Below are 17390 nucleotides of genomic sequence, written 5' to 3'. Positions count from 1 at the left end.
ATTCCCACAATTAAATAAACTTTTCTCATAAGACAGAATTTAGACTAGACCCATAATTGAATAGAAAGGCAACTAAGGTAGCTCCAACACAGTCAGAAGAAGGAGTCAGAATGGTTTGTTCAGTTCCCACAATTAACCACTTGCTTTCCCAATTCTCTCAATTGCTTTAATTTTCTCATAGATGTCATTGCTTTCCCTGCCACAAGCCCAATCCTTCTGCTGTTGCTGCTAAAACCCTAGTAATTCCAGTAGTGGCTATTCTTGCCACTATGTTCATAGCCTTTCAGGTCTTTTTAATGCTCACAAAGGAAATTACTGTAGGAAAACAAATGTAAATGGGCTCCCCCATATAATCCCAGCTAGACCATACTCCAAGAGGATTTCTGAGGCTCCTACCAGCTTTATGTTGAGGGTAATGAAAAGTCTTTTTTCTTCACCTTTCGCTAAAATCAAATTTTATCATTTGGAGGGTTGTATTTAAAAGAGTGGCAGTTGGAAATGGCCTTTTTATGAGGTATAGCACCCCAAGGCCTAGCTGCTAAAGGGAAAGGGAGGGAAATGTTAAGGTATCAAATCCATGCTTTCCTCTTCTATAGCTAGTGCTCTTTTCACATATTTCTGGTCAACTCCAGAAAATTCACAAGAATCTAGCTTGTAATTATCTTTTTTTTTTTAAACCCTTACCTTCCATTTTGGAATCAATACTGTGTATTGGCTCCAAGGCAGAAGAGTGGTAAGGGCTAGGCAATGGAGATCAAGTGACTTGCCCAGGATCACACAGCTGGGAAGTGTCTGAGGCCAGATTTGAACCTAGGACCTCCCATCTGTAGGCCTGGCTCTCAATCCACTGAGCTACCCAACTGCCCCACTCTAGCTTATAATTATAATGAACAGAATGAAATGAATGTGATACCATCATTCACAAGCTTGATTTTGGCATGGTCCCTAAGATGGAGGAAGAAACTGGTTTATGTCTTCCACAGAATGGATCCTCATAGTTGTGTTGTGGCTCTGACTTAATGGGATAAGTACCTTTTTAGATGAAATTGTAGATCCATCAGTCAATTAATCAACAAGCATTTATTAAGCACCTACTATGTGATAAGCTTTGGGGATAAAAATGCAATAAATTAAACAATCCTTATTCTCAAAGAGCTTACATTATAATGGAGGAAACAAGGACATGCTTAAGTGTATGCAGAATAAATCTAAGGAGAATAAATGCTAGTAAAATATATTAAGTTATTAAATAGAAAATAGTTTGAGAGAGGTCACTATAGTTGAGAAGATCAAGAAAAGCTTCATATTGAAGGCGTGTGAGCTGTCACACAGAGAGGGATGCTATGAGGCAGATGTAAGGAGATTATACATTCCACCATCCCATGGGGGACAAGTCAGTGAAAAGGCACAGAGACTTACAAGAGATTGAGAATTACCTGAAAGTAGTTAAGAGGATAGTGATGTGGGAGCAGAGTGTGGGAGGGAGATTCAGGTCCAATAAGAGTGGCAAGTAGGGTTGGGAGAAGTTGGTGAAAGGCTTTGAAAGCTCAAAGGAGGAGTTACTATTTCATTCTAAGTTTATTGGACAAGGAGATGACATGGCCAAATATACATTTAAGGAAAGTCACTAGAACAGGAGGGTAGAGGATGAACTTCAGGAGAGAGACATTTGAAGGAAGAAGACCAAATAGGAGTCTATTGCAATTATCTAGATGAGAGGGGATAAGGGCTTACATGGAAGTTGTGTGAGTAGAAAGAAGGTGTAAAATGTGAGAGCTGGGTCTTGGGTAGAAATTGCAAGATTTGGCAAGTGATGGGTGTGTAAGGTGAGGAAGAGTTCTCTTGTTATCAAGAGAACAAGATAATGCCAAAGTAACAGTCTAGGAGACTGAGAATGATGGTGCCTTCCCATTGAAGTAATGAAGCTTGGAAGAGGACAAGGATAATGGCTTCCATTTTGCCCATATTGAAATATGCTGTAGAAAAAAAAATGGTGATGGGATTGAAGCTCAGCAAGAGACTGCATTGGGAGAATCAAATCTATAGAAACTGGAGGAGGGAGAAAGAGACAGAGAAAAGAGAGGCAGACAGACAGAGAAACAGAGAGAAAGGAGGGGGTGGAGGCTAGGAAAGAGCCTTATATTACAGGGCATGATATTTATAAAATGAATCAGCAAGAGATTGAGAAGCAATTAAACAGGTAAAAGGAATATCAAGAGAAGAGTAGTGAGTGGCAAGGCAACCCAGAGGTAATCAACAAGTACTGATGGGTCCAGAAGGAAGCAGATTGAGGGAGGGAGGGAGGGCGCGAAAGGAGAGGGCTGAATCTTTAGATTTGTCAACACGATATCATTGGTAACTTTTGGAGGAAAAGTTTTAGTCATATAACATTGGAAGCCAGACTGCAAAAGGTTGAGGTCTGAGTAGAAGTTGAGCAGGTAGCAGCGAAAGCATTTTCTAGGATTTTTTGGTTAAGAAAGGGAGGAAAGGTACAGGGCGATAATTTGAGGGAATCTTTGGAAGCAATGAAATATTTTTCCCCGATCCAGTCCATGTAGCAAGAGTAAACCTGAGGAGGTCTGAGGGTGGAACGATAGGTACAGAAAGACTCTGAATGGGAGACTATTTTAGGCCCAAAATGATCTCTTTCTTTGCATGATAGAGAGACGGATCTGTTTCCATATCTACTTAAACCCAAGAAATTACTAGGAAAGAAAAATTTCTAACTCCTTTTTCTAAGACCAAAAGCAGAAGATTGACCCGGGCTTGGGAAATTTCTGGCATTCTTCCTAGAGGAGCGCAGCCCTACCCCGTCGCCAATTATTCTTCCTCCTCCAGCACCCGAAACTGTAGTGAGGTCCAACAAGTATTGAGTTAATTAGTGCCTCCTCCCCGATCACTCGATTTGGTGGCTCCACCCCAACTCCCTAAAGTTCCTGGAGCTCCTCTGGGTGAGACTGGCCGCTGGGGGCAGGGGACAGAATATCACGTGACCGAAGTCAGAAAAAGGCTATTCTTGTGCCAGCGTCCTCTGTGGCACCCCGGGCAGTGGCGGAGACAGCACAACGGCGTGATGTTGGGCATGATAAAGAACTCCTTGTTTGGGACCATGGAGACCTGGCCCTGGCAGGTCCTGAGCACGGGGGGGAAGGTAGGAGGCCCGGGCTGCTAAGGAAAGGGGGAAGAGAGACTCCACTTTTTCCTCCAATCAGAAGCTGCAGGTTGGATGAGGAAGCAGAAACTGACCACCAGATTTGGGGAAGGCGTTCTATCGCACCCGGGGCTTGGAGGGACTGGAGGGTATGAGGGAAAGGGACAAGGGGAAACCAAAGCAATGATATAAGGTTTCCGGACATATTTTGGTTTTGGTCCCTGAATATCTTCCAGTTCGATTCCGAATTAAATTGCATTTAGAGAAGGGAATGGAAGACAATTTTATATGTAAGTTTTAATTTGAATGGAGAAAATCAGTTTGGTAAATTGCCGTGCCCCCTTGATGCAGCCTCTTGACATTTACATTCTCTTGCAATGCTAGCTGTAGAGATGGATTTTGCCCTGTAGGGCAAAGGACATTTTCGTTTTCTACAAACCTTTATCAAGGACCTCTGACTACTGAATGTGGAATTGGGACCTGGAAATACCCAGATGAATAAGTTATGCGTTCCTTGCCTTTGCGGGGCTTACAAGCAATAACAACTTTCATAAGAACATCCAAAGCCTTTTTTTTTTTAACCTCTTACTTTCCATCTTAGAATTTATATTGTGTATTGGTTCCAAGGAGAAAGAGCTGGAAGGGCTAGGCAATGGGGGTTAAGTGGCTTGCCCAGGGAAGTGTCTGAGGCCAGATTTGAACTTGGGTTTTCCTAACTCCAGTCCCAACACTCTATCTGCTGAACTGCCTAGCTATTGCCTAGATATACGAAAGTTAAGTGACTTGCCCAAGGTCCCACAACTAGGAAGTATCTGAGAGTTTTGAACTTAGGTCTTCCTGACGTCAAGCCATGCTCTTAACACCTGAGCTACAGCTGCCTCTTTTTTTAAAGATTTGCTCCTCACTACAATAGCAAGAGCTAGGTATTAACTCCATTTTAGAGAAGAGGAAACTGAGGTAGGCAAAGATTAAATGAGTAGGTGTTGTTATTAACCCTATGTGATATATGAGGAAACTAGCACAGAGAGACTAAGTCATTTTTCAGCATCACACAGCTAAGTGCCTGAGGAAAGATTTGAACTCAGGTCAGTCCTGATTTGAACTATCCACTGAGCTATAGAAGAAAGAAAGAAAGAAAGAAAGAAAGAAAGAAAGAAAGAAAGAAAGAAGAGAAAGAAAGAAAGAAAGAAAGAAAGAAAGAAAGAAAGAAAGAAAGAAAGAAAGAAAGAAAGAGAGAGAGATAGAGAGAGAGAGAGAGAGGAGAGAGAGAGAGAGAGAGAGAGAGAGAGAGAGAGGAAAGGGAGAAAGGGAGAAAGGGAGAAAGGGAGAAAGGGAGAAAGGGAGGAAGGGAGGAAGGGGAGGAGGAGGAAGAAGGAAGGAAGGAAGGAAGAAAGGAAGGAAGGAAGAAGAAAGAAAGAAAGGAAGAAAAGAAGAAGAAAGAAAGAAAGAAAGGAAAGAAAGAGAAAGAAAGAAAGAAAGAAAGAAAGAAGAAAGAAAGAAAGAAAGAAAGAAAGAAAGAAGAAAGAAAGAAAGAAAGAAAGAAAGAAAGAAAGAAAGAAAGAAAGAAAGAAGGGAGGAAGGGAGGAAGGGAGGAAGGGAGGAAGGGAGGAAGGGAGGAAGGGAGGAAGGGAGGAAGGAAGGAAGGAAGGAAGGAAGGAAGGAAGGAAGGAAGGAAGGAAGGAAGGAAGGAAGGAAGGAAGAAAGGAAGAAAAGGAAAGAAAGGAAGAAAGAAGAAGAAAGAAAGAAAGAAAGAAAGAAAGAAAGAAAGAAAGAAAGAAAGAAAGAAAGAAAGAAAGAAAGAAAGAAAGAAAGAAAGAAAGAAAGAAAGAAAGAAAGAGAGAAAGAAAGAAAGAAAGAAAGTTCGTTCCAAGGTAGAGTAATAGAAAAGTGATAGAAAAGAGAGGGTGTGAATTCCCCTTGAATATTTGAGGAAGAGCCTGAGGGACTGGGAGAACTTCTTGGAGTAGCTAGATCTGAAGGAAAAGGATTTTAACTCCTTTGCTTTAGACCAGTGGTTCTCAACCTTTCTAATGCTGTGACCCTGCAATACAGTTCCTCATGTTGCGGTGACCCCAAACCAAAACATTATTTTGGTGGCTATTTCAAAACTGTAATTTTGCTATAGTTATGATTTGGAATGTAAATACCTGATATGTATTATGTTATTCTCATTGCTACAAATTGAGAGGTTGAGAATCTCTGCATTAGACTGTGCTTTATAGATGTTTGCTGACTGACTGACCAACAGACGGGGAGTTGGGAAGAGAGTGCTCTCAGGCACTATGTGAACAAGTGTTGAGAAATCAGGAAGGAACAGGAGCAGCAGCAGAACTGAGAACAATGTCTAAAGGAGAATAATAGTACATAAGCTGCTAGGGCAGTAGCTTGAAGCAGATTGTGGAGGGTCTCCTTAAAGCCTCTCAGTCCATCAAACACATTTATTAAGTGCCTGGAATGTGCCAGGCATTCTAAGCTCTAAGGATATAAAGAAAAAAACAATTCTTGTTCTCAAGGACCTCAGCCTTTTGGGGAAGACAATAAGCAAACAACTATGTACAAACAATAATAAAAAATAAGAGTTGACATATAATATTTTTCATTTACTGTGCCAGGCACTGTGTGCTAAACACTTCACAGTTATCTTATTTGATCTTCAAAACAGCCCTGCAAGGTAGGTACTATAATGTTACTATTTTACAGAGAAGCAAGAGAAGCACACAGGATTAAGTGATTTGCCCACGGTCACACAGCTAATAAGTATCTGAAGCCAAATTTGAACTTAGGTCTTCCTGACTCCAAGTCCATCACTTTATCAACAGACAGAAAGAATGGGAGACTAACTTGTAATTTATTCTGTAGGTAACAGGGCACCACATAAAGTTTTTCAAACTTATGCCCTTCTTTTTGGTTTTGTTTTTTTAATTTTAAATTTTCCAGATTATAGGTTGATACAATTTTTAATATTTGTTTTCTATGTTGCAATACATGTTCTCTCCCTCCCACTCTTCCTGCTTCTATAAGATGGCAAGTAATATGATATAAGTTATACATATGTTATGGTATAACATTTTCCATATTTATCATATTGTTAAAGAAGACACATACCACTAGAGAAAAATTCATGGAGGAAATAAAATGAAGAACGGGAATGCTTCAAACTTCATTCAGATTTCATCAGTTCCTTTTATGGTAATGGATAACCTTTTTTGTCAGGAGTCTCTTGGTATTGTCCTAGGTCCTTGCATTACTGATAATAGTTGTCAATCACAGTTGATCATCATACATTATTGCTGTTACTATGTACAATGTTATCCTGTTTTTTTTTTCATTTTACTTTGCAACACTTCATATAAGTCTTTTCATGTTTGTTCTTGTGATCATCTTGTTCTTCATTTCTTATGGCAAAATAGTATTATTCCATTACAATCATGTACCACTATTTGTTCAGCCATTTCTCAATTCCTCAGACATCCTTTAGTTTCCAGCCCTTTACCACCACAAAAAGAACTGCTATAAATATTTTTGTACAAATAGGTCTTTTTCCATAATCTTTGATCTTTTTGAGATACAGACCTAATAGTGGTATCACTGAGTCAAAGGGTATGCATAGTTTTATGGCCTTTTAAGGCATAGTTCCAAATTGTTCTCCAGAATGGTTGTATCAGATCACAACACTGCCATCAGTGTATTAGTGTCCCGATTTTCCCACATCCTTTCCAACATTTATCATTTTCCTTTTTGTCATATTAGTCAGTCTGATAGGTGTGAGGTAGTACTACAGAGCTGTTTTAATTTAAATTTCTCTAATAGTTATTTTGGAGCATTTTTTCATATGACAAAAAATAGTTTCAATGTCTTTTCTGAGAACTGCCTATTCATATCCTTTGATGATTTGCCAATTGGAGAATGCTTTGTATTCTTATAATTTGACTCAGTTTTCTACATATTTGAGAATGAGATCTTTCTCAAAAATATTTGCTATAAAATTTGTTCACACAATTTATCACTTCCTTTCTAATCTTGGTTGCATTGATTTTGTTTATGCAAAAATCCTTTCAAATTAATGTTGTCAAAATTATCTATTTATGATGTTCTCTATGTCTTATTTGGATATAAATTCTTCTCTTTTCCATAGATATGACAGGTAAACTATTCCATGCCCCCCCCCTAATTTGTTTCTGAAATCATCCATTATTTCTAATCATGTAGCCATTTCACCTTTCTCTTGGTATATGGTGTAAGATATTAACCTATTCATAGTTTCTGCAATACTATTTTCCCAGCCGTTTTTGTTGGATTGGTGAGTTCTAAAAGCTTGGATCTTTGGATTTGTAAAACACTAGGTTACTATGATCATTTGTTGCTTCATTTTGAATGTTAATCTATTCCAATGATCCACTGCTTATTTTGCAGCCAATACCAGATTGTTTATAATACAGCATGAGATCCAGTACAGCTAAGCCAACTTCCTTCATACATTATTTCATTAAATCCCTTGATATTCTTAACCATGTGTTCTTCCAAATGAATTATAAAATAATTTTGGGGTAGTTTGATTGGTATGTCACTGAATAGATAAATTAATTTAGGTAGAATTGTCATTTTATTTTATTGGCTCATCCTATCCATGAGCAATTAATGTTTTTCTAATTGTTTAGATCTAACTTTATTTGTGTGAAAAGTGTTTTGTAGTTGTGATTTATATAGTTCCTGGGTTTGTCTTGGCAGGTAGACTCCAAAATATTTTATATTGTCATCAGTTATTATAAATGTGATTTTTCTTTTTATCTCTTGCTCTTGAAAAATTTATGTGGACTTATTTTATATTCTGCAACTTTGCTAAAGTTGTTAATTGTTTGATTAGTGTCATCTGCAAAAGAGTCATAGCTTTATTTGCTCGTTGCCTCTTCTAATTCCTTCAATTTCTTTTTCTTTTCTTATTGCTACAGTTAGCATTTCTAGTACAATTTTGAATTTTAGGGGTAATAATGAGCCCAAGGACACACAGTGAGGTAGTGTCTGAGGCCAGGTTTAAACCCAGAACCTCCCATCTCCAGGTCTGGCTCTCTATCCCTGAACTAACTAGCTGCCTTGCTAGTATTTTTAATAGGAATTGGAGTTGAATTTTGTTAAAAGTTTTTGGTTTCTGTTGGTTTTGTTATTGATAGAGCAATAGGTTTTCCTAATGTTGAACCATCCCTGCATTCCCAGCATAAAATCCCACTTACAAATCTGTGCCTTTGAAAAAATTGTTTTGGTAGACATGATATAGAGAGGAAAGACTGGGGGCAGATAGATCAGTTTTAGGAGACTATTACAGTAGTCTAGGATAGTGATTTTATTGGACATACAGTAGGTTTGACAGTGTGAGAGGAAAGGATGGATTCAACAGATATTGTTGGGGTAGTGAATTGAATATAGAATATTGAATATATTCATTATTAAATCTAGAAACTTCAAGGTGGTTTTGAGGCTTCCATCCTTGTTACTAGGAAGATGGTGGTGCCATCAATAGAAAAATTTAATTAGGCATTATCACTATACTGTACTACTTAACTTTTATTAGTACTAATCCGTGTCAGACGTGGTTCTTTTTGCCTGTAAGCTGGGCCTCTTCAAGACCCTATTTCTCTACAGTATAGGTAGTCATGAGCCATTTTTTTATTAAAGGCAATCACAAATATGACTCCACTGCACATCAGTACCAGTGGTGAAAGTATAAGCTTAGTAATAAACACTGATCCCCACCTCTCAACTTTTTTATCTGGATCAGTATTTTAATTTCTCTTGCTTCTTTCTTTTTTTCTCTTCTTTTCTTTTTGTGCCTTTTGGCAACTGTGCCCACGAAGGACCACATGGCCAGTTGTAATGGCATTTTTTTGTTCCAAAAGTGTCAGCAGCAGAAGCAACTGTTGTAGAGTGAAGTGATGTTGTCCCCTCAGGAATACCAGCATCCTGGGTTGTCTCATGTAGATACTTAACTGTGTTCTGGACACAATTAGATCAGAATAATAAAGGAGACACATATAGATAAACTTGAGATTTTCTGCCCAAATTATATATCACACCTATAGAAAAGTGGTAGTTACCTATGGTGGTTGAGGGCACTAGACAATGTTCTTGGCTTTCTTTGCCCAGGAGAATGACTGGGCAAGTCCCTGAGCTGTCAGTACCTTTCTCTGTGAAAAGAAGGGCATGACTTGCTTTAAAAGGTAGTTGTGAGGAAAGTTTTATAACATGGAAGGCAGAAAGTACCCATTAGAGCTTCTACTACCACCTAGGAAAGGAACCAACAAGCCTTTCCCAACTTAAAGATGTTTCTTGTCCAATGTGTCATTATCTTAGTCCTCCCTTTTCTGTTCTTGTGAGTCAGATGTTAAGTACTGATTCTGGGCATAGGTGGAGGAATATATGTTGCTGTTGGCCTTATCACTAGACACTTGTTTTGCCCAAGGAAATTCATGGACTGTACCCAGCGTCCTGTGTTGGCCTTGAGCAGCTGGTGTGGTAGAGTGCAAAGAACACTGAATCCAGGGTCAGAACACTCAAGTCAAGGCATTTCTCCTTCCTAGCCACATACCAGCGAATACTCCTGAGTACATTGCAATTATTAGCAGTGACTTTAGAAGCACAGAATGTTAGCTACAAGAAACTTACTTGGCCAAGAATCCCCACCCCCCCACCCCCAATATCCCTAACTATTTATCCAACCTCTGAGTAAAGACCTCCAGTGAGGGAGAACCTACAGCCTCCTGAGCCCACCCATCCCACTTTTGGAGAGCTCTCAGTGTGAGGAAGTTTTACCTTCTGGCATATGTGAGTCTGTCTCAGCAACTACTCCTAGTTTTCTTCTCTGGGGCCAAACAGAAAAAGTCTTATCTCACTTTCTTGTGACGGCTTTTCACATACATATCCTGCCAGAAAAAAAAACAAACATATATATATATATATATATATATATATATATATATATATATATATATATATATATAAAACTTTTTCCAGGCTAAATATACATTTCCTTAGGCAGCTACATTGTGCCATAGTGGATAGTGTGCCGAACTTGGAATCAGGAAGACATGAGTTCAAATCCAACATCAAATACTACTGTGACCCTGGTTAAGTCACTTAATCTTCCTCTGCCTCAGTTTCCTCAATTAGAAAATAAGTGCATTGGAACAAATGACCTATTAGATCCTCTTTAGCTGCAGTTTTCTGATATATACTATCATTAGCTAAAAACTGGAAAGCAGACCTAGGGAAGATTTGGAGCGAGGATGACTCTAGAACAGGTCATATCAAAATAAACTCATTTTTGTTTTTAAAAATAGGTTAGATTAGCAGAATTCAGTCTCGATTTTACCAAAGCATTTATAAACTCTGTGTGTGTGTGTGTGTGTGTGTGTGTGTGTGTGTGTGTGTGTGTTTCTCTTTCTAATGGAAAGATGTGTACTAAGCAATGATTCAGTTAGGTGGATTTGGAACGAGCTGGATGGCCAGGGTAATTTAGGATTTCAAACCAGCTTGGAAGGAGACCCCTAGGAGAATGTACCAGGAGATCTGTGCATGGTCCTATTCTCTTTAATATTTTTTATAAATGGCTTGGATAAAAATATGGATGGCATACTAATCAAATTTGCAAATTAAACAAACCTGGCAGAGACAACTAATTGGATAACAGAATCATGATCCCCAAAGCTCAACAAATCTTCAGGATGATTCAGATCATATGAATATGCTCTGGTAATAAAAGCAAGCAAAATGTTGCAACACAGTGACACACATGGGACTCAAAATATAGTCAAGTTATAACTACATCATTACCATCTGTTGTGTGCCAAGAATGAGAGTCCCAAAATTATTCAGCTCTGCCTTTGTGGCACAAAAACAGCTACAGACAGTATAGAAATGAATGAGTGTGGCTGTGTTCCAATAAATCTTTTTAATTTTAACCCCTTACCTTTAAAATCAATACTAAATATCAGTTCCATGGCAGAAGAGTGGTTAGGGCTAGGCAATTAGGATTAAGTGACTTGCCCAGGGTCACCTAGCTAGGAAATGTCTGAGATCAAATTTGAAGAAGGTCTTCCTGACTCCAAGCTCAGTGCTCTATCTATTGTGCCACCTGGCTACTTTAAAGCTATATCAATTGCTCTCAAATCAGTTGGCCCATCACTGAAAATAAAGAAGAGTTTAGATTGATAAATTGCATGCTTTTTTCTCTTTTTTCTCCTTATTTGTTTGTTTGTTACATTAAAGTTCCTAGGTTTCTTCTTCCTGTCCTCTATTCCCTACAACAGAAAAGACTTTGTTTGACAAAGAGATATGTGCATACATTGAACTATGCCTTGATTGTTACTATTTATCAGTTCTTTCTTTGGAGGTGTACATATACAAGTTATTCTTTAAAAAAAAAAAACCTTACCTATCTAGAATTGATACAAGTATTGCTTCTAAGGCAGAAGCATGGTAAAGGTCAGGCAGTTGGGGTCAAATATGGTGCCCAGGATCACACAGCTAGGAAGTGTCTGAAGCCAGATTTGAACCCAGGACTGCCTGACTCCAGATCTGGCACTCAATCCACTGAGCCACCTAGTTATTCTTCACATTATTCTTCAAACAGTATTTCTGTTGCAGTGTGTAAAGTTCTCTTGATTCTACTCATTTTGCTCTTCATAATTTTATGTAGATCTTTCCAGGTTTCTAAAAAAATTAATCTGCTCATCATTTATTACAATGCAGTAAGATTCCATCACAATCATATGCCACAACTTGTTAGCCATTCCTCAATTGATGGGTGTCTTCTCAGTTCTCATTCTAAGGCCTCCAAGGCATTGACCAGTAAATGATGAGTCTTTAATTGTCCCCATTGGGCATTTCACTGAAGTTTTTCTCATTCCGTCCATCACTGCTCTGTACAGGTCTGTGTTTCATATAGCCAAAGCTTTATTTTGTCAAGATAGATTACAGTTTGAGGCTTGTTCTCCCTTAATTATGATGTGTTCTGTCTTCCTAGGAAGAGGTGACCTATGAAGAAAGGGCCTGTGAAGGTGGAAAGTTTGCTACTGTAGAAGTGATCGATAAGCCCGTAGATGAAGCCTTAAAGGAAGCAATGCCCAAAGTTTTGAAGTATGTCGGAGGCTCTAATAACAAAGGTAAGTGGCACATGGGAACTTAGTGCTAGTGTATCTGAGGCCAAATTGGAATTCAGGTCTTCCTGACCCTCAGGCTGTGTGCTCTATCCACTGAGCTGCAGCCTGCCCTAAAATTATTTTATTCCTATTTGATTTTACTGGATTCAGTTTTCAAACTTTTTGCATCCTACCTCTGTTATCCACCAGGTTAGCTGCCCCTCTTGGAGTTATGTCATCTACAAAGTTGAAAAACAAATCTTAAGCTTTTATCAGTCATTAAGGAATAAAGGCACCACCAAGTTCTTACCATCAGCTAACAAAATAGTCTGAATTTCCTTTGTGATGGATGGATGTACAATGATGATACCATTTATAACTTCCAGTATGGGTTTTCCTCGTCAGAAAACCCAGGAATTGGGGACATTGAACAAGTTGAAAAAGGGGAGCTATTTTAATTTTTAAGTTGCTACTGGAGTTCTTACTAACCTACTGTATAAGTGGAAATTTTGTATCCTTTGGACTTCATCTCCCAGAATTCTTCCCTCATCCCAAAATTCCCCTTTTCCCTTTCTGTTTACATGCATCCTTTACAGTATGGTTTTTAAGCCATGGGTAATGCCTCCCTCGCTCTCTTTTCCACGTGGGAGGCTGCTGAGCTCTATCTGTTTCTCTAGTCTTTTATTTTCCTTTTGCTTCAAGTTAAATATTAATAAATATTATTAAATACAATACTTGGAGTATTGAATATTAATTTTTAAAATTTACACTACTGTGGTTAAGAAACTGCTTATGATTTCAAAGCAGCCAGGTAACACGGTGGATAAAGCAGCAGACCTGAAGTCAAGAGGACATAAGTTCAAATGTGAGCTCAGACACTTCCTAGCTGTGTGACCCTGGGCAAGTTATTTAACCCCATTTGCCTAGACTTTGTCCTCTTAGAGTTGTTACTAAGACAGAAATAGGTTTAGACAGTATAGGTTTAGAAAGAAAATACTTGTCATTTCAGTGATACTTTCTAAGACCAAAGAGTTTAGAATGCACACAGACTGATAGAAAGTTGTAAAAATATTTTCCTTCACATAATGACAGTATCTTGTAGCAGAACGTATCTTGTGTGAGAAGTTGGAAGTCCTGATAATTCTCTTGCCTTGGGTGAGTTATTTAATGTCTCTGGTGATAAGAATGCTTGTCCTGAGCACTGCATACTATAATATATTTGAAAGCACTTTCTAAACTGTGAAGTGCTATGCAAAAATAAGATATCATACTTCTGGATGCACAGTAAACATTAAGCAAATATTTATTGGCTAAAATTGCACCATTTAATTTTTGGTGTAGGAATACAATAAGGATCTGTGGTTTCATCAGTATAAAGTAACTGGACTCTGCCAGGATGTAAACACCCTTCCTGGTTGTAGTTAGGCTGCTCATCTGTAGCCTATGTTCTTAGAGAGTTGCCTATGGTGCTAAAATAATAAGTACTTACAGTCATGCAGCTTTTGGGTATGTATTAAGTGGGACTTCAGCCCACACTCTTCTTGACACTATCGTCACCTTGCTATCATCATTATATTGTTGCACACATGAGTAGACATGCTACAAATACACCATCCAGTGCTATTTGGAATTTTATAACTAAAGTATTCAGCGTCAGCTCCATTACAAGAAAGGAAAGAGACTTTAAGACAATTAGTTATCAATGTTCATTATATCATAGACTAGTTTTTAAGATTTAGCCTCATCATCAGCCTGGGTGCTATAACTAACATCTGGTTCTGAGGCTGTTTCTGTGTTTTTCATTTTTAGAAGTTGGGATGGGGATGACTATCCCTATCTCCTTTGCTGTATTCCCTCAGGAAGATGGCTCTCTGCAGAGGAAAGTGAAGGTCTGGTTCCGGATTCCAAGCCAGTTTCAAGCTGATACTCCAATTCCCAGTGATAATAGCATTAAGTTAGAAGAGAGGGGAAGCATCACTGTCTACTCCAAGTAAGACCAAAATGGTGGTGTTTTGTTTTGTTTTATTTTCAGAGAAAAGAAGTAGAATTTAATTCCTTAAATGATGTTGTTTTATTTTTAAAAAACATAATTAACAAGCATTTGTGTTCTCTTTCTCACCTTTTCCTGAAACAAAAAAGAAAAACCCTTGTAATAAATATGCATAGTCAAGCAAAACAAACTCTCATATTGGTGATTTCCCAAAATATGTGTCTCATTCTGCATATTTAGTCTATCTACTCTCTGGCAGTAGATGGAAAACATGTTTCATCATCAGTTCTCTGGAATTATGATTGGTCTTTGTATTGATCAGAGTTCTTAATTCTTTCTAAGTTGTTTCTTTTTACAATGTTATTATTGTAAAAAATTGTAATTATTGTGTTCTTTTAGAAAGAAAAATATCCCCTGTGAGAATTCAGAACTACTCAAAAAGCACTTTTAAAATTTAAATTAATTATGCTTTTTAATTTACAAGTATTTGTTTTCTCTTATTTCTACTTGCTTCTTACCAACTAACTGAATAGTAACAAAAGAAAAATTAAGTCTTCATAGTAGTCAAATGAAGCAAAATCCCTCATTGGTCTATACAAAAATGTGCTACTTCTGTCTGCAGTGGGCAGCTTGTTTTAACCCCAGTATCAAAATCTATCATCTCAGAATCAATTCTGTGTATTTATTGGTTCTAAAACAGAAGAGCAATAAGGGCTAGGCAGTGGGGGTTAAGTGGCTTGCTCAGGGTCACACAGCTGAGAAGTGTCTGAGGTCAGATTTGAACCCAGGACCTCTTGGTCTCACTCACAATCCACTAAACTACCTGGCTGTTCCCACTAAGTTTGCTGTGGGGTGGGCCAGCCTCCCACAGGGGATAGGATCTTGGGGGGGGAGGGTGGAATGGTGTCAGCAGAATGATGGGTGGGACACAGCTTTCACATTCAACCTTCAGCACAGGATTCACAGGATAAACTGCTCTGCCTTGGCTGAGGCCTGGCTTTATTTTATACCCTCATAATCACACATCTACTTGGTACAGTTTCATTGTCAACATATATGCTTCCATAGAACCTAACAACATAAAGGAAGTTGTTGCTAAGTTCAGGGTCAGAGGGTAGAATCAACATGACCCATATATAGTTGGGGAACTCAGAGCACAGATTTACCAGAAGTGTTTATGCCTAGAAAAGAGGGTCCTATGTAAGTGGGTAAATAAGAATCCTTAGGTTTAATTTTGTAAGTGGGATCTCCTGGTAATATCCTGGAGGGACAGAGAGGGACATCTGTATTAACCCTGCAAACATGTTGCTCTCATCTATTTTTACTGGGGCTAAGTAAGAATAATAATCATAGCAATTACAATAATAAGGAGATGTTAATAAGGAAAGTCACTTAGGGGGGTTTCAGTGGGTGTTTCCATCCTTCCTGTGAGCTGCTTTGCAGTCCCCGGTTTCCACATGTGATCGCGTCAAACAGCGTGTTCTTTGATGGCTCCCAGCATAAGTTGTTTGAAGTTGATTTCTCTTGTTATGTTATTGTATAAATTTTTTTTCCTGTTTCTACTCACTTTACTCTGCATCAATTCTTTGGTCTTCCCAGTTTCCTCTGAGTTTGTCCATTTTGTCATTTGTTGTGGCACAATAATATTCTAATGATTTGCTTAGCCATTCCATAATATATGGACACCCCTTTAGTTTCCAGTTTTGGAGCTACAAAAAAAAAAAAAGCTGCTGTCAATATCTTTGTACATGTGGATCTTTTTCCTCTTTCTTTGATTTCTTTGAGGTTTATGCCCAGTAGTACTATTAGAGGTATTGCTGAGTCAAAGGCTATATATGCACAATTTAGTTACTTTTTCAGCAAAGTTCCAAATCTTCAAGGGATGTTTAGTCAATAGTTGATAAACATCCAAGTGTCTGCTATGTGCTAAGCACTGAGGATAGAAATAAGAAAAAGAAAGACTGTTCCTGCCCTCAAAGAGTTTACAATCCCATGGAGGAAGATGGTACACAAAAGGAAGTTGAAAAGGGAGATGAGAGAAAAAACTCCAGAGGGTACCCTGTGATGGGACTTAATGGTTATGGTGTCAAAAACAAATTAAGTAGCTGGTGGAAATTAAAGAGATTAACTGAAAGTTCTAGTCCTTCATTTATTTATTTATTTATTTATTTATTTATTTTCTTTTTAAACATTATTTTATTTGGTTATTTTCAAACATTATTCATTAGAAACAAAGATCATTTTCTTTTCCTACCCCCCCCCCTTCCCACCACCCCTCCCATTGACGATACGTGATTCCTCTGGGTATCGCATGTGTCCTCAATCCAAACTCATTTCCATGTTATTGGTTTTTGCATTAGGGTGTTCATTTAGAGTCTTTCCTCAATCATATCCCCTCCACCCCTGTAGTCAAGCTGTTGCCTTTCCTTAGTGTTTTTACTCCCACAGAATGGTTGGATCAGTTCACAACTCCACCAGCAGTGCATTAATGTCCCAACTTTGCCCCACCCCCTCCAGCATTCATTACTTTCCTTTGTTGTCATGTTAGCCAATCTGCTCAGAGTTGTTTTGATCTGCATCTCTCTGATTATAAGAGATGTAGAACACTTTTTCATGTGCTTATTAATAGTTTTGATTTCTTTATCTGAAAACTGCCTATTCATGTCCCTTGTCCATTTATCAATTGGAAAATGGCTTGATTTTTTGTACAATTGGTTAGCTCTTTATAACTTTGAGTAATTAGACCTTTGTCAGAGGTTTTTGTTATGAAGATTGTTTCCCAATTTGTTACTTCCCTTCTAATTGTGTTTGCATTGGTTTTGTTTGTACAAAACCTTTTTAATTTGATGTAATCAAAATTATTTATTTTACATTTTGTGATTTTTTTTCTAACCCTTGCTTGGTTTTAAAATCTTTACCTTCCCAAAGGTCTGACATGTATACTATTCTGTGTTCATCTAATTTACTTATAGTTTCCTTCTTTATGTTCAAGTCATTCACCCATTCTGAGTTTATCTTGGTGTAGGGTGTGAGGTGTTGATCCAAACCTAATGTCTCCCACACTGTCATCCAGTTTTCCCAGGAGTTTTTGTCAAATAGTGGATTTTTGTCCCCAAAG

The 17390-nt window shown here is 38.1% G+C and overlaps 1 protein-coding gene across 1 annotated transcript in view; it reads left to right on the top strand.

Annotated features, from left to right (window-relative positions):
* Window positions 1–2817: 2817 nt before the first annotated feature.
* Window positions 2818–17390, top strand: part of HEBP1 (heme binding protein 1) — a 30176-nt gene continuing 15603 nt past the window's right edge. Inside the window, exons 1-3 of the mRNA XM_056799168.1 lie at window positions 2818–3151; window positions 12168–12306; window positions 14092–14272. Of these exons, the coding sequence (XP_056655146.1) occupies window positions 3074–3151; window positions 12168–12306; window positions 14092–14272 (398 nt within the window). The 5' untranslated portion in view covers window positions 2818–3073. The remainder of the gene's footprint in view (window positions 3152–12167; window positions 12307–14091; window positions 14273–17390) is intronic.

Source organism: Monodelphis domestica, chromosome 5 (genome assembly GCF_027887165.1).
Source record: "Monodelphis domestica isolate mMonDom1 chromosome 5, mMonDom1.pri, whole genome shotgun sequence".
In the NCBI taxonomy this organism is placed as follows: Eukaryota; Metazoa; Chordata; class Mammalia; order Didelphimorphia; family Didelphidae; genus Monodelphis; species Monodelphis domestica.
This window is presented reverse-complemented; position numbering and strand designations above follow the sequence as displayed.